Below are 26,428 nucleotides of genomic sequence, written 5' to 3' on the forward strand. Positions count from 1 at the left end.
CAATCGAAACCCACTCTGGGACGCCGAAGGACCTGGGATTTTGCGACCCATCGGCCAGCACAGGCCAACACCCGCTTCCTGGGCCCTCCTCGCAGAAGCGACCATGCCAGGACGACCAAGCACCCCGCCCCTAGTTTCTGATTGGACCCCCAGGGCCTGGCAACGACGCCCGCGTCCCTCCAGGTCCAAACCCTCGACCTTCCCAGAACGCCCCCACCCAGCCGGGTTGAGCGCCCCCACCCCCCGCCCCCCACCTCCCGGCCCAGCGCCCCGCCCTTCCTGGCCAGCCGCAGAGGAGGCCGCGCGCTGTGGCGCCTGCTCAGTGCGGGACGCGGCGCGCGAGGGGCGGCGACGGCCGCGGGCGCTCAAGCATGGCGGCAGCCGCGTTGGGCAGCTCTTCGGGCTCTGCTTCCCCGGCTGTGGCCGAGCTGTGCCAGAACACGCCAGAGACCTTTCTGGAGGCCTCCAAGCTGTTGCTCACCTACGCAGACAACATCCTCAGGTGCGGGGCTGCGTGGTGGGACGGGGTGCCTGGGCGGGCGGTGAGGGGCACCTGCTTGGCGCAGGTTTGGGGGCGCCCCGCCAGGGCCCCGAAGGGCCGCGAGGCCAGGAAGGAGCGGGGCCTGAGCCTGGTTCCGAATCCGTGTCGGAGCCCGCTGGCCAAGGGCCTGGAGACTTGGCCAGGCCCCTCTGTCCAGAGAAGAGTAAGTTTCTTTTGCACTTGTGACTTGGCACCTGATGGCGGGGTGCTCCAGGGTGAACTGGAGGTGGTGGGGAAAGCGCAGGGCGGAGGGAGGTGAGAAGGCGTGCCGGAAACACTTGCCTCCGATCGAGTTGTTTAACTGTCTTGGTGTCAGCGCAGATGACAGCGTCTCATTCCCGCTGCGTGGGTCTTACCGTAGTGCCTTAAATTGCCACAGGCTTATGAGAAGTTAGTCTCCGACAAAATCCCCCTCCCCCCAACATTTTGTGAATATTTTAATATTAAAGCATCATGCTAACTGAAGTAGTGGGGTTTTTACATTTCTTTATGGTCTTTTCCTGTCCAGTTTTGTCGACTGACATATTAACCGTGTTACTTTAAAGTTACAGTTTTTATATTAATACCTGTAGTGTAGTTTTCAACATGACCTTTTAAATAAGAATGAGTGAAGATTACCGTGGCTGAGAGTAATTTGTTTCATTCTCCTGTGAGCAAAAGTACACTTGTAGATAGATCCTAAAGGGACCTTACAGATTTGGGGAATTGGGAGGCAAGTTTGATTCCTCATTTTGAATCCTTTTCATTATCAGTTCTTAGATCAATTCATGTAGTGTCTTGAGAATGTGATGTGTGGGGGAGGGAGATAGAAGCGAGGTTAAAGGAGTTCTAGGTGGCAGATACTTGAGTGGTGATACCTCATTTATCAGGTCACCACGATTACTGTCTATGCTTCTCTCCCACCCCACCCCCTGGTGCACATGTTCTGCTGAGTGGCGGGTATATTGGTGTGAACGCTGAAAGGAAATGCTTCTTAGTTTCATGGTTATAGATTTGATATGACCCAATTTTAGAGACCTTAGTTACAAGTGTAGTGTTTCAACCCGTGGCAGTTCGTTGTTCATGGCAATATATTGTTTATATAGGTAACAGTAAGGATTTTAAAAGTAAATTGAAGGAAAAATGAGCCTTTATTATTTGCCAAATGCTATAAGGGATACAGCCTGGGCAATGTACACAGCTACACAATTGTGACCTATGTGGGGGACTGCCTTTCTCCTCTGTGACACCTTCTTCAGCTCACCTCTACCCTGTGAGGTCTAACAGCTCTTCAAAGCACAAAGATGCCAGTGGACTGTGCATGAATGAACCCATAAACTGAGTCCTCCGGATTTTAGCAGCTGGGACCTCCAACCTGGAAAGCCATCAAACTATTTAAACCCAATTATTCAGAAAAGGGAAGTGGCCTTGTAATAGGATTCACTTCTGCTTTTAATCTAGTGAAACCCAGAATGCTAAGATCAAGATGTTTTGAGGAAGGAAAACCTCTGCATGCAAATAATAACTTGGTATAATCACCATTGTGAATATTTATCAAACTCGTAGAGGCAGCTTGGCATGCTGCCAGTTCATATTACAGTTTTTACTATGGTTTATGTTTCTGATCTTGAAAAGCTTTATCTAAAAAGAGAATTAGAGGGGCGCCTGGGTGGCCCAGTTGATTGAGCGTCTGACTTCAGCTCAGGTCATGATCTCACGGTTTGTGAGTCCGAGCCCCGCGTCGGGCTTTGTGCTGACAGCTCAGAACCTGGAGCCTGCTCGGATTCTGTGTCTCATTCTCTCTCTGCCCCTCCCCTACTTGTGCCCTGTCTGTCTCTGACTCTCAAAAGTAAATAAATCTAAAAAAAAATTTTTTTTTAAAGAGAATTAGAGGTTTGGAACTGATAATTGGAGATGGTATGAAAAACTACCCTTGTTAGTTTAACTACAGGCATACCTTGTTTTATTGCGCTTCATTTTATTGTGCTTTACAGATATTGTGTTTTTTACAAATTCAATTCAATTTTACAAATTTTTACAAAATTCAAATTTTATGGTGTTGAACAAACCTGTCGGTGACATTTTTCGAACAGCATTTGCTCACTTTGTACCTCTGTGTCACATTTTGGTAATTGTAGTATTTCAGACTTTTTCATTATTTGTTATGGTGATCTGTGATCAATGAGTTCTTTAATTTTTTTAAATTTGTTTATTTTGAGACAGAGATCAAGCAAGGGAGGGGCAGAGAGAGAGAGAGAATGAGAATCCCTAGCAGGCTCCACACTATCAGAGTGGAGCCCAACACCGGGCTCATACTCATGAACTGTGAGATCATGAGACCTGGGCCGAAACAGAGAGTTGGATGCTTAAGGAACAGAGTCACCCAGGAGCCCCTGAGCTCTTTTATATAATTGAAATATAGTTGACACAATGTCACGGTAATTTCAGTATTACAACATAGTGATTCCCCGAGTCTGTATATTATGCTATGCTCACAAGTGTAGCTACCATCTGTCGTCATACAAAACTGTTATAAAGCTATATTAATATAGCCATGAACTATAGTTCCTGTTATGTTCCTTTTATCCCTGTGACTTTTTTACTTTTTTTTTTTTTTTTTTTTGGTGAGCTCTATGCTCAGTGTGGGGCTTGAACTCACGAGCCCGAGATCAAGATTCACATGCTCTACTGACTGAGCCAGCCAGATGTCCCCTGCTGCCATGACTTATTTATTCCATAACCGGAAGCCTATATCTCCCACTCCCCTTCACCTATTTTGCCCATCCCCCTCTCTGTGTTTGTTTCTGTTTTTTTCTTTATTTGTTTTGCTTTTTTTAGATCCAAGTTGTCACAGATGGCAAGATCTCATTCTTTTTTATGTCTGAGTAATATTCCCATTGTGTGTGTGTGTGTGTGTGTGTGTGTGTGTGTGTGTGTGTGTGTGTACACACCATATCTTCTTTATCCTGTGATCAGTTATCTTTGATGTTACTATTGTAATTTTTGGGGGTGCACCAACTGCACCTACATAAGATGGGAAACTTAATCTATAAATGTGTGTGTTCTGACTGCTCCACCCATTGAGCCTCCTGTCCCCTCCTTTCCTAGGTTTCCCTGTTTCCTGAGACACAATAATAATTGAAATTAGGCCAGTTAATAACCCTGTAATGGCCTAAGTGTTCAAGTGAAAAGCAGGGGTACGCATCTCTCACTTTAAATCAAAAGCTACAAGTGATTCAGCTTAGTGAAGAGGCTGTGTCAAATTCCAAGATAAGCCAAAAGCTAGGCCTATTGTACCAAAAAGCCAAGTTGCAAATGTAAAGGAAGTGTTCTTGAAGGAGATTAAAAGTGCCATTCGAGTGAACACACAAATGATGAGAAAGAAAAACAGCCTTTTTGCTGCTAATAGAGAAACTTTTAGTGGTCTAGAAAGAAGATCAAGCCAACCACAACATTCCCTTAAAAACCAAAGCCTAATCCAGAGCAAGGTCTTAAATTTCAGTTCTGTGAAGACTGAGAGAGGTGGTGAAGTTGAAGAAGAAAAGTTTTAAGCTAGCAGAGGTTGGTTCATGAGGTTAAAGGAAAGAAGCTGTTTCCATAACACAAAAGTGCAAGGTGAAGCAGCAAATGATGATGAGAAGTTGCAGAAAGTTACCCAGAACTAGCTAATATAATTCATGAAGATGGCTACACTAAACAACAGATTTTTCAACATAGACAAAGCAGCTTTCTATTGGAAGAAGATGCCATCTAGGACTTCATAGCCAGGGAGGAGAAGTCAATTGCTAGCTTCAAAGGACAAGTTGACTCTCTCTTGTTAGTGGCTAACACAGCTGGTGATTTTAAATTGAAGCCAATGCTTATTAACCATTCTGAAAATTCTAAATGGAAAAACAAAGCCTGGATGAGAGCATGTCTCTTTACTATGTGATTTATTGAATATTTTAAGGCCACTGTTGAGACGTCAGAAAAAAAGATTCCTTTCAAAATATTATTGCTCACTGACAATGCACCTGGTCACCCAAGAGCTCTGATAGAAATGTACAATGACATAATGTTTTCATGCCTGCTAACACATCTCTTCTGCAGCCCCATGGATCAAGGAGTCATTTTGACTTTCAGATATTTTTATTTTAACAGCTACATCTTGTAAAGCCATAGCTGCCATAGATAATGATTTCTCTGATGGATCTGGGCAAAGTTGAAAACCTGAAAAGGATTCACCATTCAAGATGCCATTAACATTTGTGATTTCATTGTAGGCAGTCAAAAGGTCAACATTAATAGGAGTTTGGCAGAAGTTGATTTCAACCCTCATGGATAACTTTGAGGGATTCCTGACTTCAGTGGAGGAAATAGCAAAAGAACTAGAATTAGAAGTGGAGCCTGAAGATATAGCTGCAATCTCATGATAAAACTGTCACGGATGAATGGGGTGCCTGGTGGCTCAGATGGTTAAGCGTCTGACTCTTGATTAGTTCAGGTCATGGTCTTGGGGTTCGTGAGATGGAGCCCTGCATCAGGCTCTGCACAGATAGCGCAGAACCTGCTTGGGATTCTCTCCTTCTCTCTGTCCCTGCCCTGCTCTTTCTCTCTCTTTCTCTCAAAATAAATAAATAAATACATTTTAAAAAGGAAACTTTCATGGATGAGGAGTTGCTTTTTATGGATGAGCAAAGGAATTGGTTTCTTGAGATGGAGCCTCCTAGTGCAGATGCTGTGAAGATTGTTGCAATAACAACAAAGAATTTAGAATATAACAAACTTTGCTGATAAAACAGTGTCGGGGTTTGAGGGGATTGACTCCAGTTTTGAAAGATGTTTCATCAAACAGCATCACATGGTGCAGAGAAATTATTCATAAAAGGAAGAGTCAATTGATGTGGTAAACTTGATTGTCTTGTAAGAAATTGCTGCAGCCCCACCAATACTTAGCATCCATCAACATCGAGGCAAACCCTCCACCAGCAAAAAGATTACAACTTACTGAAAGTTCATATGATAGCATTTTTTAGCAATAAAGTATTGTTTAATTAAGGTATGTACATTTTTTTAAAACATAATGCTATTACACTTTTAATGGAGTACAATATAGTATAAGCATAACTTTTATATGCAGTGGGAAATTTTAAAAATTCATTTGATTTGGTTTGCTGCAATTTTCACTTTACTACATTGGTCTAGATCCAAACCTATAATGTCTCTGAGGTATGCTTGTAATAGTAGTAATCCCTGGTCTCATTTTCTTTGAATTAAAACTCCTTTACGCTTCAGGAAGTTAAAAAACATTCTTTCTTCCACTTCTAAGTCCCTGATCTCTTCTTCAGAGATTTCTAATGTAGGTTACTCTAACTACATTCTGTTACAGATCTGCTAATCTCACTTATTTCAGAGTAGAGAAAACCAAAGTTTTCTGTTCCTTTTGCTGTTTGGGGAAATCCATTAGTGTTAAAGATAAGGGACTGTGTCAGGGATGTTGTCTTAATATATCTTATTCCTACCTCAGTGTTTGACGTAGTATTTTATGAAATGAGTGCTGAAATGAGACTTTCATTAATAGCTGGGTTTTTTTGTGGTTTTTTGTTTGATTTTTTATAAACAGCAGCACTTGTCACTACACTCAAGTGAAGATTATGGTTTTGGTTACATTTCAGGTTTCTGCTGCAGGTGATGTTAACCTATTCCCCAACTAAGAGTCATAGTTAATGAAACTACAGAATAAAATATAAGCTAATTTGCACGCACAATATGCCATGGGTTTGAACCTTTTACTTTTTTTTTTCAGTTTACTGACTCCTAGATAAAGATGAGCTGTACTCAATAATATCTGTTTTTCAAACTCTAAAATAGTTTGACTAGCATTCCACATGTGTGGAATTATTCCTTGGGTAATTTGCTCCATTTATTCCTTAAAAAATATGTTTGATGTTCTACTAATTTCCTTTGCAAACTGCACACGGTTATTGGTTACAAATTAAACTGCCTATGATTGGGGAGGGCCAAGAATGGAAAGTGGTTTCTTCTTTCCAAGAAAATAAATAAATATGTTTAGGAGAAAGACACAAGTATGGGAAACAGCCACAGTATAAAATCCAGAGAACAATTGCAAGACAGTGTTCAAGGAGTTACATGTTCGTGTCTGGAGATAGCAGGGGGACCTAGTGTGGAAGAGTTTTGAGAACAGAGGTTTGGTAAGATGGGACAGGTTGATGGAATGGCAGAGAACATATATTTGACATAGGAGACAAGAGAAAGTGATTATACGTTCTAGAGTCAAAGAGAAATATAACGAAGGAGTTTAATGTAGAATAATGATGTAAGAAGACACAAGGCATGGATTTCATTTGGGAGCCTATTACAGTAATCATAAACATAAATGCAGAGAGAAGAGAACTGTTGGAGGCAGGGATTGGTAGTTCTTGATGACTGAATGCAAGGAGTAGAACTGGAAATGGGAAGAGACAAAATAACCCAAATAACTTCAGATTTCCAATCTAGGTTACTACTGACAACTGGAGAAATCGAAAGAGGGTTAATTGAGGAGTGGTGAGTTTGTTGGTGTATTGTATGGTGAAGAGTATGTAAGCTTTGTAATCAAACCAGTGGTTTTAAACCCCAGTCAACCATTTCCTAAGAGTGTGGCTATAGTCAATTTATGTACAGTCTCTGGACTTAAGTTTCTTCATTTTTTTTCAGTTTCCTCATTTTTAAGAGGAAAGAAAAAATGCCTGCATTATGAGATTCTTGCAAAAGAGAAATAAAGGCACATATGTTATCTATTGTTACCATTATTCAACCTTTCACTCTGAACAAGCTAGGTTATGTGTATGTTTCCCTTATTGTCAGCTACATACAATGGTAGACAGCCAGAGATGGTTCCCAGCTGGTTCTAAAGGCAGTTAGATGTTTTTGAAAAATATACACAATACGGGGCACCTGTGGCTCAGTGGGTTAAGCATTCGACTTCAGCTCAGGTCATGATCTCACAGTTTGTGAGTTCGAGCCCCGCATCGGGCTTTGTGCTGACAGCTCGGAGCCTGGAGCCTGCTTCGGATTCTGTGTCTCCCCCTCTCTCTCTCTCTGCTCTTCCCCACTTGTGCACATGCGTGCTCTCTCTCTCAAAAATAAACATTAAAAAAAATTTTTTTAAAGAAAAATTTACATGTATCTCAATTATTTTGATTTACAAAAGGACTATTTTGTAAAGAACTATTTTGAAAAGGACTATTTACAAAAGAAATATGTTTTAAATGGCCTACAAACCAATTTTTGTGATTAGTAATACAAATACAAGATTATAGGATCTCTCATGTACTAAGTTTCCATTTCTGTAAACCCTTTCTGGGATTATGCATTCTAAAGAGAAAGAGGGCTAGTGAATGGTCAGCTATGTTTATTCTCAGCATTTCTGAAATTCTGAAATAGAAACATTTAAGTTTTTTTTTTTCCTGAGTCTATGACCTCAGTGGGAAGCTTACTGTTTAACATGCCTTAAGATCCTAAATATATGGTAGATACTGACTTTCAAGGTGAAAAGCATGACTTTTCTACCATTCAATTGTAAAAGTAAAGACTAATAATTAACATTCTACAGATTAAACAATTTTGTAGATACCTGGGGGTAAGACAACTAGGAAGATACTAAAATGTGTTCAAAGTGATAGTGAGTGAGGTGCAGGAAATTTTGTTGCCCTTTCAAGACCCTATTCATTCGTTCAATACTATCCAGCAAACAACTAAACAAACACCTCAAGTGAATGTGAACAATTATTTCTAATAAGCAAGATAAATATTACCAGTTGTAGAAATAGTTAAGAGTCAGCAGAGGCAGAAAAAACACATTGAAGAATTATAGCAAAAAATATTGAGAAAAGTCTGCAGAGGAATTAACAGAAGAAGATGAAGCAAAAATAAAGGTGATCGTTAGGGGTAATTTAGACACTGCAAGATAAGGACAGTAGTAATGAGTTCAAGGATGGTGGATACACTGGGGTGAGAGGCTGTAAAACTAGAGATTTAGAAAGTGTTTTTGTGGTACTTTTCCAAGGACAGGAAGTGGGATCTTATGGATTTGAGGCCTAATGGCTTTTTCTCTAAGTCTTTGAGGGCTTCAGGATGAACTTTTGGCACCATTTTATGTTCAAGACTATGGCTGGTGTGCTCAACATTTTAAAAGAGATAGATAGGGGGCGCCTGGGTGGCGCAGTCGGTTAAGCGTCCGACTTCAGCCAGGTCACGATCTCGCGGTCCGGGAGTTTGAGCCCCGCGTCAGGCTCTGGGCTGATGGCTCAGAGCCTGGAGCCTGTTTCCGATTCTGTGTCTCCCTCTCTCTCTGCCCCTCCCCCGTTCATGCTCTGTCTCTCTCTGTCCCAAAAATAAATAAACGTTGAAAAAAAAAATTAAAAAAAAAAAAAGAGATAGAATTTGGGTAACTGGACATTACTGTTGGGTTTTTTTGTTTTTGTTTGCATTATGTTTTTAGTGAGAAAAATACATAAATGGTATGTGAGGCCCATAGATGTAAAAAGATGGGAAATAGATTATAATAGAAAAGCCATATCAACAGTTATTTTGAAACATGTATCAGATCAACTAATGAGTGTTTTATAAGAATTTTTTAAACAGTGGTAAAAGAGGGAGGGAAAACTAGAAAATTAAGGCCAGTGAAAGACTTTGATCATGTAAAAATCTGGAAGCTATTGGGGAAAAATACGTAAAACAAACAAAACAACCTCAAGCAGTTTTGCACCAGTAGGTTCTGTCATACTGATGGTAGTGATATGTTTATAACCGTGTGAAACGTGTTGAATATCATGAAAAGATGCTACATTTATCTGTAACTAGCCTTGGTAAATGTAGGGTTATTGTATGGTTTAATGTTTTTTGTTTTAAGTAGTAAGAAAGGGAGGCACACTTATGATCTAGTGTGGCATAAAAGCCAGGGATGCTAAATATCTCGCCGTGTGCAGGGCAGCCCCCTACAGCAAAGACCTCCAATGTCAATAATGCCAAGGGTGAGAAGCTCTCATTTAACACACAGAGTAAAAGAGCAGAACATACATTTTTTTCTTTGTGTTTTTTCAACCACCTGTGATGCTCACATGACCTGTGGTGAAGAACAAGTGTTTTTGTTTTTAATTTCCAGTCTTTGGTGGACCTATACCTTTTGTAAAATAACAATAAAAATTTCATGGCACATCAAATTGTTATAATAATTGCTGAGTATTCTCAATTTCTGCACATTCTCATGAATGAATAGCAAGGAGTTTGTAGATTGGCTCCAGTCCATGGACATTTTGAATAACACTATTTTAGAGCTTTGTCCCTGAATATTCTGTAATAAACTTGTATAATTTTGGAACTTAAGGAAAAGTTTTAAAAAGATTCATGTATTTATGACAATTGGGCAATAGAGAGTTGCTCAATGGAAAACAAATGTGAAATATGTTAAAACTTCCACAATTAAATTAGGACACAAATGGTTAATGAGTTGTTAATAGTTGCCAGCATTTGTCTGCCATCCCCATTCAATAGCCCAGGCAGATGGCCTCAGCACTCCTTCCCATAGACCCCTGACACAGCCTCAGAATCCTTCTTAAAATAGTAATGGAAGCCACTACCATTGGAAGGGAGTTTGTGTCAGATATGAAATCTGCTTATCCTAAATTATGTTTGATGGTCTTGAGTATAATACTGTGATTATCTTAACCTTGTTTTTTTTTTTTCTGATTTTTTAAAAACAGCATTTCCGATTTATCAACGTTATTAAAAATCTCAAAGCGGGGCGCCTGGGTGGCGCAGTCGGTTAAGCGTCCGACTTCAGCCAGGTCACGATCTCGCGGTCCGGGAGTTCGAGCCCCGCGTCAGGCTCTGGGCTGATGGCTCAGAGCCTGGAGCCTGCTTCCGATTCTGTGTCTCCCTCTCTCTCTGCCCCTCCCCCGTTCATGCTCTGTCTCTCTCTGTCCCAAAAATAAATAAACGTTGAAAAAAAAAAAATTTAATAAAAAAAAAATCTCAAAGCTTTTCATATGCTGGTCTTATCCCATGCATGCTATTCAAAATCTTAATCACCGTAAAAAAAAAAAAAAATTGGCTGTGACTAAAATATATCTTGAGCTGAAGCAGAACATAGAGTAAAAACAATCACCGGTCTAGGGAAGAAAGAAAATCAAGGTGTACCTGGGTTTATATTTTTCAGAAGTAAAATCTTCCAGGAACTGTGATCAGTTTTTATGCAGCTTTTTAGTTTCTTTCATTCATTCATTTCACAAGTATTTACTAACCACTGTCTATGCATCAAGCACCATTCTTGATGATTGAGGTCCATCAGAACAAAACAGGCAAAACCTTCTGCCCCATGTCTGGAGCTTATGTGGATTTTTTTTTTCTTAGCACCCTAAAAACTCATAAAAGTATGTAGCCTTAATAGCACAGAATTACAGAGTCACATGGATGTCTGTTATGGAAGCATTAATATTATCAACTGAAATTAAACAGTAGGGTGGTAGTAAATGTATATTGAGGTAAGAATCTCAAAATCAGGCTGTTTTTCCAGACTGTTCTTCCTCTTTCTGTAAAGCTGGGATCTGTTCTACCTTGTAGCAATATAGCCAATATAAAATGTGAAAAGGAGTGCAAAAACACTGTGGAAAGTATAAATTGTTATATATAATCAAATTTTTTTTATTTAAATCAGAAACCCTAATGATGAAAAATATAGATCTATCCGGATTGGAAACACAGCTTTTTCTACTAGACTCTTACCTGTCAGAGGAGCCGTTGAATGTTTATTTGAAATGGGCTTTGAAGAGGTGAGTATGTTGAGGGGTTTCTTTTCCCCAATTCATGTACAAAGAATTTGTTGTAGTGTTGATGGATAATTACCTAAATAAGATAATATTTTTTTAATTAATTGATCAGTTTGGAAATCTGTGCAGCTAGTTATTTCTTCACCTGTTAGACATTTGAAAGTCACAGTAAATATGCTTTAAAATCACAATATAACAACTCTCCCACAGAGAAAATTCTTACAAGTCTTAATCCTTTAGAACAGGTAGGTCAGATATACAACCTAGAGACCCCATTGTGGGTCACTTTAGACTTTTGACAAAAACCTGCTTTGTGAGCACACATGAATACGAATAGGGTCTAACCACCTGTCTCCGTTAAGAAATGAGAAGAGTAGACACAGAAAAGCTGAGTTTAGTTGCCACTTGTAAGGAATTTCTTCTGTGACAGAAGAGAAGAATCTCAGTATGTTTTTTGGTTTTTAGGTCAAAGTAAACGTTTGGTGTTTTCATCCTCCGGAATCTTGTGGCATAGTTCAATTCTATGCCACAGTGAAAGTAGTTATCAATACCGTGAATTTTCTGTCTGTGTATATGCTTAGCCATTTCTAGTTCATGGAATATTGAAAGAAGTAGAACCAGCTTATGGATACTCGGTAGTCCACAGAGGCTGAATTGGCAAGGCTGTAGAAATTGTTCAAGCGATATGCTGAGTTGCCATAAGAGGTCGTTTCCTTTCTGCCTCTCTGCTTTTCTCCCCAGGTTCTGTTCCAGGCTCTGAAGGGTATAATAGCGAACTACAGAAATAGATCCCATCTCATGTGGAGCTTGGATTCTAATAGGTTAGACAAATAGTAGACATGAACACAAAGATGAGTGCAAAGAAGAAAATAAGGCATGGTGATACGATTCAAAGCAGCTGTAGAGGCAGGCAGCTAGGTACAGATGCGTGGTCGGGGAAGGCCTCTAGGGAGAGAACATTTGAGCTGGGACCTAAGTGAAAAGAAGTATTTCAGGTACCTGAAGCCCTCAAGTCCAAGTACTTCAGACGATTCACATGTCCAAAGCACTTCCAGCAGGAGTAGCTTTGGCACAGAAAGCTGCACAGACAGGCAGAAATCCAGGGCATGGGGTTTTGAGGACTGTGGTAAAGACTTGGATTTCATTCTAAATGAAACGGGAAACCATAGGAAGGTTTTAGGCAGGGAAGGATATTTAGAAGGTTATTCTAGCTGTTGTAAAGGGAATGTTCTGGATGTTCTGGGATGAGGGCAAGGGGTGAAGCAGGAAGGACCAGTTAGAAAGTGTTTATTAACCTAAGGGAGAAACAGTAATGATTTGTATAAGTTCCATGAAGGCAGAGTCTTTTGTCTTTTTGTTCCCTGTGTTGCTAGCTCCTAGAATATTGCTGGCACATTGAGGCACTCAGTAAACGTTGAATTAAAGACTGATAGCAGTGGAGATGGGGGAAAGTGGAGGCATCCAGAATTTTTTTTGAAGCAGAGTCTGCAGGACTTGCTAATGAACTACATGTGGGGTACAAGGGAAAGGAAGGAATGTAGGTTACTTTTAGGTTTGGTTTGAGCATCTGTGTGGATGCGGGTACCATTCAGATTGCGAAATCTGGGAGTGTGGCAGATACTGGGAGAAATCACTACCCAACTTGTGGATAATTATAACTGATAAAACTGTTAAACATAGCAAGTAGGCAATTGGATATATGAGTCTATAACTCGAAAGGAGAGGTCAGGCCGGAAGTATAAATTGTGGTATCTGCTTGTAGTTACTCACAGACATCTGAACATAAAGAATTTAAAAGTGTAGGGGGGAGAGTTGAGAACGTTGCTGATTTTGTTCATGAAAATACAGATGTTTTTAGTCAAATGACAGAAAAATTTAGTAAATGACAACTGGAAACTATACTAATTTTTCATTTTTGAAGTGTCACAGGTTCTGTGGAATCATATTTGTCTTTCATTCAACAAATATTTGAGTGCCGGGTGTGATGACCAACTGTCCCAGTTTGCCTGAGGCTATCCTGGGTTTAGCACTCAAAATCCCACATCCTAGAAAACCCATCTCAGGCAGACCCAAAGATTAGTCACATGAGTGCTAGTAACAAGCTGAGACTTGCAGTAGTATTTGACCCAAATAGAGCCACAGTTTCAGAAAAGAGTAACATGTTTTGATTCAAGTCTCTGATTGGCTTTGGGCATTGCACCTCAGGGCCCGTCTGAAGTCTGTGTGTTATCAGTGTGGCTAAGTTGCAGAAGGAACCATTGGAACTGCAACTGAACTCGGACATCAGAAAGAAACTTTGGTAGGTTACGGTGAAGTAGGGATCTCTCAGACCCATCCCCAAATTTTTATATTTTGTATATTAAAATCCTGGGCACTTTTGGGCCTACTTGCCTCTGAGGCTGAGCTCTTTGTGAAAATTCTGAGAAGAAGGTTGAGAAAGACCGGGATCCGCATGGCTGTGTGACTCATCAGGCTTGCTGAGTGGGATGGTTCCCGCCAGGTGCCACAGGAGGTGGGCAGTGTTGGTTGTCTTGGTGACTGGAAGATATTACCAGCATTTAGTGGGCAGGGAGGGGGCAGGTTTGCTTAACATCTGGCAGGGAGAATTGTCTTAGCAAAAATATGTTAAGAAATAGGGATTTTGTTAAATACTAGAATTCTCATTGATTTCTTATAATGTTACTGGATCTAGTGCAAAGCCTGTGATTTTGTCCTTTCATGAAAATACAGTGCCACTGATTAAACTTTTTGGTACACTTTGGCCGTGATCATACATTCTTTTCGGACTGATCCTGCAAAGTTGGAAAGGAAAGCAGCATCTCTGTCTTATCCGGGCCCTCTCTGAGGTGTGAACTGAACATAGATCCAGAAACCTATTATGCTGTGTTTCCACCTCTCCGTGGTGTCTTCTACCTTTCTCAGTGCTGCTCCACTAACAGTAGGAGATGGGAAACCTCCATATCTGGTTTTGAATTAAATGTTGGTCTCTCTTCCCAGACCTCATCAGAGATGCGAGGTGGTTCCTTTCTGATGTTGGAAACTCATTGTGATCTGATTTGTGCTTATCATATATGTAATTATCACGGCTATAAAAATATTTTCTTTTGCTCAACACTTCCAACTTTTAATCCAGCTTGTGGTTATTGGTCTCTGATCAGTCTAAGATGACTCAATTATAGCATAACAATTAAGATTTGTTAAGTGTGAATCCTTACTCCAACAATTGTTCTGTGGCATCGGGCAGGTTATTTAACTTTTCTGAGCCTTCATATTTCCATATAAAGAGTAGGGATAAACCTAGTACCTACCTTGCAGGGTGGTTGTGAGAATTACTTGAGATAATGTATGCAAAATGCTTAGTACAGCACCTAGAACACATAAACACAATAAATGATAGTTTTGTTTTTACAGCTATTATGGGTAATGAATATAGAGAGCTTACTGGCCCCTTCTGGCTTTTTAAAAGGGATTCATATGGAGTTAATTTTCATGTCATTAATGAGAAATGTCTTGGTCAGTTCATTCTGATAGGTCTGCCATCACCAGGGAAATAAGGTCATTCTCAGTTATGGAGCTTAACTTAAATGCTCACAATCTGTAAGTCTTACTACTGCACGTTAACAATAGTTTTCTCTCATATATATGCAGCTGGTGGAATTACTATTTTAACACTTGTTTCTCAGTGCCTTGAAACTTAATTGAATATATTTTCATTTCACTTTTTTTCTTGTTTGTAATTTGCTGACTATTTTACATTGTGAGCTTTGTTGTAATGCTTATTGTATCTTAAAGCACTCTGATTATATTGTGGGTATTCATTAAATGAATCACTACTTGAAGAATGGGATTTTTATGGTTTGATTGTTTTGTTTGGACCACCTTTGTATTTACTGTTAACAATCCATAATTTTGAATTGATCATCAGGGTGTGCTTTTTGTCTTCTTGGAAAAATTAGTGGACCCCATATACAGACTGCTAGTCATATAGCTATTCTTTAAAGTCTTGGGTTTAGGAGATTCAAAGAAAGAAAGGAGATTTATAACTTCTTGGTTTTATGTGACCCCCTGATCATTTTGTATGGCTGCATCCCTAGTAATTACTGTTACTTCATAGGGGATTTCACAGGGAATAGTAGTATTATATACTATTGCAGAGAAGACAGGAATGTACATTTTTGTAATTCTTACGAGACTTTGTGACTTACTGTTCCTAACAGAAAATATTTTTCTAAAGGCCTTTGAATCGATCAAATAAACTAAGCATTATATGCTAAGAAAGAGACCAATTTTCTGAATTTCCTGGTTTACATTTATGCAGTTTTACCTTTGTTTTTTTTTTTAAGTGCCACAATGGTAGAAAAACAAAATGATTATTAATATCTGATGTATTCTATAGTATTGGTTTCATTTTATAGATCTATATATGAATGACTGTCAGTATAAAGCAAAAGTTAAAATTTTTCCCATTTTTATAAATTCCAGGGAGAAACACATCTTATCTTTCCTAAAAAAGCTTCAGTGGAACAGCTGCAAAAAATTCGTGACCTGATTGCCATAGAAAGAAGTAGCAGATTGGATGAATCAAATAAGACTTACAAAGTAGAATTATCTCAGCAACCTGCACCCAGTACCCAGCTTCCCATTACACAGTCTTCAAATCCTAATGGGTTAACCCAGCATGCAGGGAACAGTGAAGGACAATCATCAAATCCACCATCTGCTCCAATGGTAATGTCAGAATTAAACCTTTCTTAACCAGTTCAGAGTATTGAAACAGCAAAAGCTTTGAAACATGTGATTTATTCCTGGATTTATGCCCTCATATTCTTGGCTCTTAGAATTATAATACATCAGATTTCCTTAGCTCTTTAAAAAATTGTCATTTTGTAACAAGTGGGGAAAATGACCATCTTTTTTTATACTTTTAAATCTTAACTTTCAGTTTATTGCCTTTTAGCCATTTCATCATTTATCATATAAATGTACCCGTTGCCTTGGTACTTAAATCAGTCATATAAATTAGTATGTCTTTAACCTAAAACACAATAACAGACTTGCAGGACGATGGCAGTCATATGAGATTTCCTCTACTGTATTGACAATTCTGGTCTAAATTTTACCTGCTGCCATTCATTCTGGGGATTATTAATTCCAATAACCAAACCCTTATCAACCCCTCAGTTTAGTGAAAGGAACCAACTTCTTTAAGTTTAAAGTAAATAGTAATGCATTCACTTCTTAAGAGTGGTGCTACCAGATTAGTGAAGCTTAGTTAGTGGCATACACAGATACATGCTTCTGTAGAACTGATATGAGACTTGTGATCTCTTATAGGCATCCCTGGTACACTTAACTGATCTCATGTAATAGGAAACTATCTTGTTTACAAAAATCCCTTTTGATACAAGTCCTTAAGGTTTCCTCTGAATTTTCACTCTCAGAAAAATTTCGTGATTTTTTTTCTCTAGTAATTTTATCAGTAGCCAGCTTCAACTCGTATCCTCTTGTGTTAATTTTGGTAAAACATCTTGTTGCTGTCCTCCATAAAGCAGAACTTCTATATAGAGTCAGTTATTAAATCTACCCTTAATCTTCAGCTGATTAATTCCCTAGTAGTCAAATGATTAGTGGGCATTTCTTTGTTTATGCTGAGAAGACCCTAAACTTGTCTTTAAAAAATAAAGAATAAAGGTGGTAAGGGCTGTCAGGGGAATAGACAGAGTCACTGTCCTTTCATGTAATTCTTGTTGAGTGGTTTCCATACTTTTTTTTTTGTGGAGGATTAACTCCTCTGAAACATATTAGTGCTTCAGTTTACTTAAATTAACCTTGAAGTCTTTATTTTTTTTTCTTTTTTCAACGTTTTTTTTATTTTATGTTATTTTTGGGACAGAGAGAGACAGAGCATGAACGGGGGAGGGGCAGAGAGAGAGGGAGACACAGAATCGGAAACAGGCTCCAGGCTCTGAGCCATCAGCCCAGAGCCCGACGCGGGGCTCGAACTCCCGGACCGCGAGATCGTGACCTGGCTGAAGTCGGCCGCCCAACCGACTGCGCCACCCAGGCGCCCCTAACCTTGAAGTCTTTAAAATGTTTATTCCTCTCATTAACTTCACAGCTAATTTTTATTTATTCTTAATGTTTATTTGTTTTGAGAGAGAGAGCTCGGAGAGATGTGTGCAAGAGATGTGTGCATGCCAGCGGGAGAGGGGTAGAGAGAAGGTGGAAAGAGAGAGGGTGTAAGTGGGGGAGGGGCAGAGAGAGGAGGAGAGAGAATCCCAAGCAGGTTCTGCACTGACAGCAGGGTGCTCGATCTCACAAACCATGAGATCATGACCTAAGCCGAAATCAAGAGTCGGATGTTTAACTGACTGAGCCACCCAGGCGTCCTTACAGCTAATGTTTATTTATAATAATAATAAATACAACTAGTGTTTGTGAATGCTTTCAAGAAACTGGTACTGGATGCATTAGGTCAACTAGTAATAATACCAAGTGGCAGTGGCCATTCCGTGAGATAGCATACGTGAAAACTTTTTTTAACTATAAAGGTTGGCTCTTGGTAGTAATAATTCTTTCTGTAAAGTATCTGAGCTGCTACATTAAGTGGCAGAATTATCACAGAGTAACAAAAATGTGACTGCTTAACTCTAATATGACAGAATCGTAACCCTAATCAGTCCATTCTTTAGAACAGTGGTTTCCACTCTTTCTTGATTGCACATCTTAACAGTAATACAGGTGTTGAGTACCTGACCTGGCATCTATTTCCTTATAAATTATATACTTCTAATCTGTTATGTACCTTATAAAAGAATTGTGTAAAGAAGGTGAAATAAAAAGTAAATCTAAGATGCACCCAGTAGATTCTTTTGTGCTCCTCTCATGAGCATGTGTGCTCCATCTTAGATTGCCTGACGTCTTCAGTTTGGCAGTTAAGGTTGATACAGAAGCGCCTTTCACTCCTTCATTTTTTAGCACCATTTCTTATGTTTTCTAATCATAGTGCTAAAATATATGTTTTAAGATTCCCTACTTCATCTTTTGTTGGATCTCATTGTTACGGGTTAAAATGTACAGTAGTAACCAGTTTTACAGAAAAGCATATAATATACGAAAACATTTTATTTTACAAAATAGCTGTTTCCTAGACTAAGTACTGTTTTGGCTCAGGAAACCCATTCGCATTTTCCATCTCATCTGTAACCTCTTTCCTTTTTTTGATTCTTAACCTTGCAATTCAGATACACTTTGAGGTCTTTAAAACTCTGTAATCACCAGAAAGCCACTGGATGCTGTACTAAAAACAAAATGCCATTTTATTGACAAAACAAATACAGAATTTAGAAGAAAATAAACTTTCTTAAAGACCTATCCCTTTAGTAGGCAGTCTGTTACCGACTCTTATTTCTCTGGTCCTTGGAACACAGTAACCATTTTTGAGTTCCTTAAGGGAATTGGGAGAAATTAGAATGAATCTTGTTTTTTATTGCCAAGTCTTGGTTATCTGCAGATCACTGGAATACGTAGTTTAAAAAAGTGGGGCACCAGAGTGTTTAAGTAAGTTAGGTGTCCAGCTTCAGCTCAGGTCATGATCTCATGGTTTGTGGGTTCAATCCCCACATCAGGCTCTATGCTGATAGCTCAGAGCCTGGAGCCTACTCTGGATTCTGTGCCTCCCTCTCTCTGCCATCCCCTGCTTACACACTCATGCTCTCTCTCTCTCTCTTTCTCTCTCTCAATAAATAAACATTAAAAAAATGTTTTAAGTATTTTGTTATTTAAGCATCCATCACCACTACTTGTTATACTACAGAATTTGATAATTATGTTCTCCTGCCTTGCCCATTTTGAATGGGGGTACTAATTGCTAATTAAAATAGACCAAATTCAAGCAGCAAGAGAAAGATTTAACATGCATATAAACTAGACAAATCCTGAGCACTGATGTGCTCGCAGCTATTATAATATTTTTCGTTAAAATTACATCAAGTAAAATCATGAATTATAAAACAAGGTGATAGTCACTGATGTTGAAGTTTGCCAATAAGCTTTTCCTTTAAGATATAAAATACTGGAATATATTGGTATTAAATAAAAGGTGATGGTTGCTAGAAACTTATTTTGCTGCTTTTTTTGAATATTTATGTAAGTAAATTACACAGTATGTAGCTTTTGCTTCTGGCTTCTTTTACTTTTATGCTTTTGAAGCTTATTCATATTGTAGGATGTATCAGTATTTTACTCCTTTTTACTGCTGGATAGTATTCCATGTTGGACTTTTGGGTTGTTTCCCCATCTTTGCCAATTATGAATATTGCTGTTTTGAACATTCACATACGAGGCTTTGTGTGGACATATGTTTTCATTTCTCTTGGGTAGATTTCTAGAAGTGGAACCACTAGGTTGTATGGTAAGTTTATGCTTAATGTTTTAAGACATTGCCAAGCTGTTTTCCAAGGTTGCTGCACCATTTTACATTCTCACCAGCAGTGTGTGAATGTTACAATTCTCAATATCCTCACTGACACTTGTTATTGTCTTTTTTATTATGGCAATTTTAGTGGATGTTAGGTAGTATCTCATTGTGGCTTTAATTTGCATTTCTCTAATGACTCAATTGACTTTTAAATTTGCTGGTTATACATGCTGAGTGTGTAGTGTTCCTATAGGACATAATTTCCTGTTAACCCTTTATATATTTTTATACCCTTTGCTCTCCAAAAGCAGTTTCAAAATAACAAAAATAGTTTCTCAAAGACATAGAACCTTAGAATGTTAAAAGCATTATATTTCCAATTTAGGTTGAAAACATGATTCTGAGTATGATTTGCTTAAAATAAGTCTTTAGCAATTATTATACAGCTAGTTTATGTGCATACTTTTATTTGGCATATGCCTAATTTTTTAAATGTATGTGGAATTGTTAAAGGACTTTTCATCAACTCCAACCACTCTAGAAATTATTGCCCATTGTGTATGTGGGTATACATTTATTTATTTAAAAGAATTACCATTTGAGGGGCACCTGGGTGGCTCAGTCAGTAAAGCCTCTGACTTTGGATCAGGTAATGATCTCAAGGTTTGTGAGTCCGAGCCCCACATTGGGCTCTCTGCTGTCAGTGCGGATCCTCTGGCCCCCACTCTGTCTGCCCATCCCCTGCGCGCGCACGCTCTCTCTCTCTCTCTCTCTCTCTCTCTCTCAAAAAATAAACTTTAAAAAAGTAGCAAAAGAATTGCCATTTGAGATTATTCTGTTGGAATTATAAATATAATATATTTTTAGACGATAACAAAATGAGTTGGTTGATTTTTTTATGAGTTTATTTATTTATTTTTTAAATGTTTATTTATTTGAGAGAGAGACCAGCCTGTGAGCATGGGGTAGAGAGCAAAGGGAAAGAGTATGAGGGGGGGATATCCCAAGCTGGAACTCACCTGAGCCAAAACCGGGAGTCGGATGCTTAACCAACTAAGCCATCCAGGCACCCCCGAGTTGATTTATTTTTGAACTAACTTAATCTCTAAGAAACCTTTTAGTCTGTATCTATATATGATCTTTATTAGAGAAAAAGTCTTCTATTTGGACATAAGATTTAAATGTCTAATTTCTTGTTGTGAACCTAACATTGTTAAAGGTAAAATACATCTGCATACCCTTCAATAAGGGACCACTTAAATTATAACACACCCATATACCAGAATTTTTTTAGCATCTGTTAAAAATGATGATGTGGTCTGTTTTGACATTAAGAGACTTATTATGTGGGAAAAAAGGTAAACTCAGAATTCCAAAATTAAACAACATGTGTGTATGTATAATATTTCAATTTTCTTATTAAAAATGCACGTACATAGAATTTAAGATACAAAACAAATCAACAGAGGGAAGGGAAGCAAAAATAATATAAAAACAGGCAGGGGGACAAAACACAAGAGACTGTTAAATATAGAGAACAAACTGAGGGTTGCTGGAGGGTTGTGGGTGGGGGGATGGCCTAAATGGGCAAGGGGCATTAAGGAAGACACTTGTTGGGATGAGCACTGGGTTTTTATACATAGGTGAAGAATCACTGGAATCCACTCCTGAAATCCGTATTGCACTATATGCTAACTAACTTGGATGTGACTTAAAAAATAAATAAATAAATTTTTTAAATGCACACACATACGTTCATTTTAAAAAGGTCTAGAAGGCTATACAATGAATTCTTAGCCATTATTTTATCTGGGGGTGAAATTACAGGTGATTCCATATTACTTACACCATTCAGTATTTCCTGAGAATTTCTCATAACAACATTTATTACTTTGATAAGTAGAAAAAAAGGTTTTGTAAGAAATAAGGTAATTAAAATCACAAGTTGATTAAAACTATAATTAAAAAATTATTAAATGGAACTTTTGTGTTTAAAAACAGGTTCTAAATTTAAAAGCCACAAAAGCAAAGAGCTACATAAAGGTAGAAGGAAGACTGATGGGCCTGGGGACCGTTGGTTCTTTACTAAAAAAGTATATTTACTAATACAGCTTCCATGGGTCTCATCGCATGATTTGGCAAAATATACATATTATCTTTTTTTTTCATATATAGTGTCTTAAATATAGTTCACATTAGAAACCAAAATAATTAGAATCCAAGTATGATCAGTGAAGAAAAACATCTTTTCGACTTAAAACCAGACAGATTGCGCATTTTAAACTTCTATTTGGACTCCTAATATTACTTCAACTCTCTCAGGCAATTAACTGCTGCCTTGTGTACATGGTTACCCAGCTGCTGTGGTCGCCATGCAATCAGCAGACTTCTAGTTTTACCACTTAGTGTTTATGGAGCTGTGCCAAAGAATATGTAAAGAAATAAGGCAAGAAAATAAACTGTTCAGGATTGTCTGAGTGCCATTAAAACCACAACGAATGAGGTAATTTCCAGATTGGAAGTATTAAATTGAAAACAAAAATCTCTAGATGAGTTCTTACCTTACTCTCAGTAAATGAAAACTTGCATTTAAGAACAACAACAAAAATATTGCTGTGCCTCATTTTTGTAAGAATTCTTTAAAGTAAAAATGGAAACATTTCTTTTTTGTGTTTCTGTATCCATTCTGGTAAAGGAGCATATTCCTCCCTGTTGTGAAGAGCCTGGATTTGTCATCACCAGATCTTCAATAAATTTCCTCATCCATCTGTTGTACTTGTCCCTTCTGTAAATCGGGGAGGTGTGTCTGCTCTTAATAAAAGCCACTTCCTCCTTTGTCCCGGCATCCCTTCTTCTCTGTTACCTGTGTAATCTTACATGGACTGTGCACAGTCTTGAATCCTCTTTTCTTGGGGATTCTTCTCAGTGGCATTTAAACCTTGCATTAGACCAGTTTTCATCTAATGTTAGACTGTTTGCATCACAATGAACTGGACATTCAGATTCCTAGGTGTAACCCCAAACTGGCTAACTCAGAAAGGAAGATTCGGGAATTGGGAAATCTCCATTTTTACAAGTGGATTAATGTTTAAGAACCTTTCCTATAAGCACCCCTGTCTTAGAAACAAGCCAGCATACAAATATCCCTACCTAGATCCTTCACGTCCAGTGGTTCTCATTTCTTCTTGGCAGAAAGTTTCAGGAAGAGTCAGTCCCCTGTACTCATCATTGTATCTTTACTTTTTACACACTGGTGTAGTGAGCTTCCGTTCTTTGTTTGTTTGTTTTTTTTAATTTTTAGTGTTTATTTTTGAGAGAGGGACAGAACTTGAATGGGGGAGGGGCAGAGAGCAGGAGACACAGAATCTGAAGCGGGCTCCAGGCTCTGAGCTATCAGCACAGATCCTGATGTGGGCTTCGAACTCACTAATGACGAAATCATGACTTGAGCTGAAGTTGGACGCTTAACCAACTGAGCCAACCAAGCGCCCCGTGAGCTTCCATTCTTTTTTTTTTTTTAATTTTTTTTTTTTAACGTTTATTTATTTTTGAGACAGAGAGAGAGCATGAACGGGGGAGGGTCAGAGAGAGGGAGACACAGAATCTGAAACAGGCTCCAGGCTCTGAGCTGTCAGCACAGAGCCCGACGCGGGGCTCGAACTCACGGACCGCGAGATCATGACCTGAGCCCAAGTCGGCCGCTTAACCGACTGAGCCACCCAGGCGCCCCTTCCATTCTTTAATCATGTGCCCTGTCAGTAAAATGTTGAGCATATCCTTTCAATGTATATTTTTGTTTGTGAATTACATACATAATTATATAGATGTTTTTTATTATTTTGTTCACAAATTATATATAAATATATACTATTATGCCATTATATTCATCGTAAGACAATGTCAATAGAAGCTATCAAGTAAATAATATTTTTAATTTTTTTAATTTTTTTTTTTTTTTGAGACAGAGACAGAGCATGAGCAGGGGAGGGTCAGAGAGAAAGGGAGAAACAGAATCCGAAGCAGGCTCCAGGCTCTAGGCTGTCAGCACAGAGCCCGACGCGAGGCTCAAACTCAGGGACTGTGAGATCATGACCTGAGCTGAAGTCGGCCGCTCAACCGACTGAGCCATCCAGGCACCCCAATAATATTTTTAATTTTTAAAAACATATTAATCATATATCATTGATGTGGATGTAAATGAATTAATTTGGGTATAACTGTATTTTAAATAGTCTTGATAATTTTGAATTTAGGGGCAAACTTTGTTAGATCTAAGTAGATTGTGATTTATGGCATTAAAATGTAGCTGTTGAAGGGCTCATACCAAAAAAAAGTATATGAGTTAGCCTAGCCATTTTCTTCTTGTTTACATATACTTGCAGTATTAGTATTAGCTTCCATGCCTAGAGGTCTTTGAATCTTTGTTGTTGTTGTTGTTGTTTAATTTTATTTTTAAGTAATTTCCACACCCAACTCAGGGCTCGAACTCACAACCCTGAGACCGAGAGCTGCATGCTCCACCAACTGAACCAGCCAAGTACCCCAAGTTTTTGTACTATTTCCAAGCCAGGTTGAGGGTTAATTAGTGAAAACTACATAATATAACCTGTAAATTCACTTAGCCAGGCACATACGAATTGCAAAACCTTGTAATATGGTGAAAGTAGTAGTAGGAGTGAACGTGCCAGTTGTTAACTCCCCCTGTACTTTGTGGTACTTTTCTCTCCTCAGGTGAGCTTCTCTAACCTCGGGGGGAGCTACCGATAATCCAAATTCTAAATATTATTATAATTTAATTGCTTTATTTTTCGGACAAAAGAAGAATGTAAATAGAAGTTCTAATATTTTCTGTGTACTTTCTAGTGGACCATTTTGTGGAGTTGCTTTGGTACACTTAGACCACTTTGGGACACAGTTACACAACTAAGTTTCTTACAACCTGTTTGCCTTATTAACATTATTACAAAACTTCTTACTGAGATTGTCAAATATCTCCATGCTGCTAAATTTAATATACCTTTTTCTTCAGTTCATTTTTAGTTGACCATTTGTCATCTTTAGTTCAGTTGATCATTTCCTGGTTTTCCTTCTACTGTAATTGTCTCAACTATTACCCCATTTAGTTGCTCATTCAAAATTCACAGATTATTCCTGATGTATTTTTCTAGTTTTCTAACTGCCCCCTGACTTCCCAATTCAGTCACCAAGACTGTTAATCCTAAATTCTTTTTATTACTTTTCTACCACTACTGAGCCATCTACTTGAAGCCATCAGCTCTCAGTTCTACAGACCCCTTTGGGTGTTTTCATAACCTCCTTTCTCCACTCTACAGTTGGAATAATATTCTGAAACCACAAATCTGATCCTTTTACTCCCTTGCTTAAGTATTTTTAATAGCTTCCCATCACAATGGAAAGAGACCAAAAAGATCTAAGTGCTTACCAATCAACTTCATCCTCAGCTTTCTCTCTCCATTTCCCCTTGGTTCTCCATGCTCTCAACCCCGATAGGCTCTCTGACCGTTTATAATTTGCTAAGCATGTCCCCCCACACACACACTCCCCAGCTATCTCTGTGCTGTACCTTCTGATAGGAATGGTCTTTTCACTTTCCTGTTTATTAGCCTCTTCTCATCCTTCATAATTTACCACAAATACCATTTTTTCAGGGAATTCTAGGTTTGGAATCCCTGTTACTATACAGTGTCATTATCCTCTGTATTTTCCTTATAACTTTTCTTATACCTGTGAATAAATTGTCTAACTTAGCATTATATCCCAGTACGTAGCAAATAATAAAGGCTCATTAAATACTTGAGTAAATTAATATCGTTGTACCAGTACTTTTTTCTGCATCCATAGACTACTTTGTGAGGGTAATGTCCTTGACTGTTTTGGTCTCCATTATTTTTCCAGTATGTAACACACACACACACACACACACACACACACACACACACACACACACACACGTACATTATACACAAATGTTTATTGACTTAATATGGTAAGTTTTGTCATTATTTGTTTAATGCCTTTCCTTCCCTTAGACCATAAAGTGATCATGTCTGTCCTGTACACCCATCTCCAGTGCTTTAAATAGTTCTTGACATTAAAGGGAGTATTTGAGAATGGTTTTATTTATTTATTACTATTATTTTTTAAATTTACATCCAAACTAGTTACCATATAGTGCAACAATGATTTCAGGAGTAGATTCCTTAATGCCCCTACCAATTTAGTCCATCCCCCCTCCCACAACTCCTCCAGTAACCCTCTGTTTATTCTCCATATTTAAGAGTCTCTTATGTTTTGTCCCCCTCCCTGTTTTTATATTATTTTTGCTTCCCTTCCCTTGTGTTCATCTGTTCCGTGTCTAAAAGTCCTCATATGAGTGAAGTCATGTGATATTTGTCTTTCTCTGACTGACTAATTTCACTTAGCATAATACCCTCCAGTTCCATCCACATAGTTGCAAATGGCAACATTTCATTCTTTTTGATTGCCAAGTAATAGTCCGTTGTATATATATATACAACATCTTTATCCATTCATCCATCGATGGACATTTGGGCTCTTTCCATACTTTGGCTATTGTTGATAGTGCTGCTGTAAACATGGGGGTGCATGTATCCCTTCAAAACAGTATACCTGCATCCCTTGGATAAATGCCTAGTAGTG

At 38.6% G+C, this 26,428-nt stretch overlaps 1 protein-coding gene across 5 annotated transcripts in view; it reads left to right on the forward strand.

Annotated features, from left to right (window-relative positions):
- Positions 1 to 88: 88 nt before the first annotated feature.
- The window catches only part of NGLY1 (N-glycanase 1), a 63,867-nt gene continuing 37,527 nt past the window's right edge, over positions 89 to 26,428 (forward strand). For 2 of the 5 annotated variants that reach the window (XM_025913178.2, XM_025913179.2), the window contains exons 1-3: positions 309 to 502; positions 11,217 to 11,331; positions 15,811 to 16,056. In XM_025913178.2, the coding sequence (XP_025768963.1) occupies positions 372 to 502; positions 11,217 to 11,331; positions 15,811 to 16,056 (492 nt within the window). In that variant the 5' untranslated portion in view covers positions 309 to 371. Of the gene's footprint in view, positions 503 to 11,216; positions 11,332 to 15,810; positions 16,057 to 26,428 lie in introns of all 5 variants that reach the window. The other 3 variants (XM_086674184.1, XM_086674185.1, XM_086674183.1) reach the window with 3 other exon arrangements.

The sequence above is a fragment of the Puma concolor genome, chromosome C2, assembly GCF_028749965.1.
Source record: "Puma concolor isolate L17-30 chromosome C2, mPumCon1.1.hap2, whole genome shotgun sequence".
Taxonomy (NCBI): domain Eukaryota; kingdom Metazoa; phylum Chordata; class Mammalia; order Carnivora; family Felidae; genus Puma; species Puma concolor.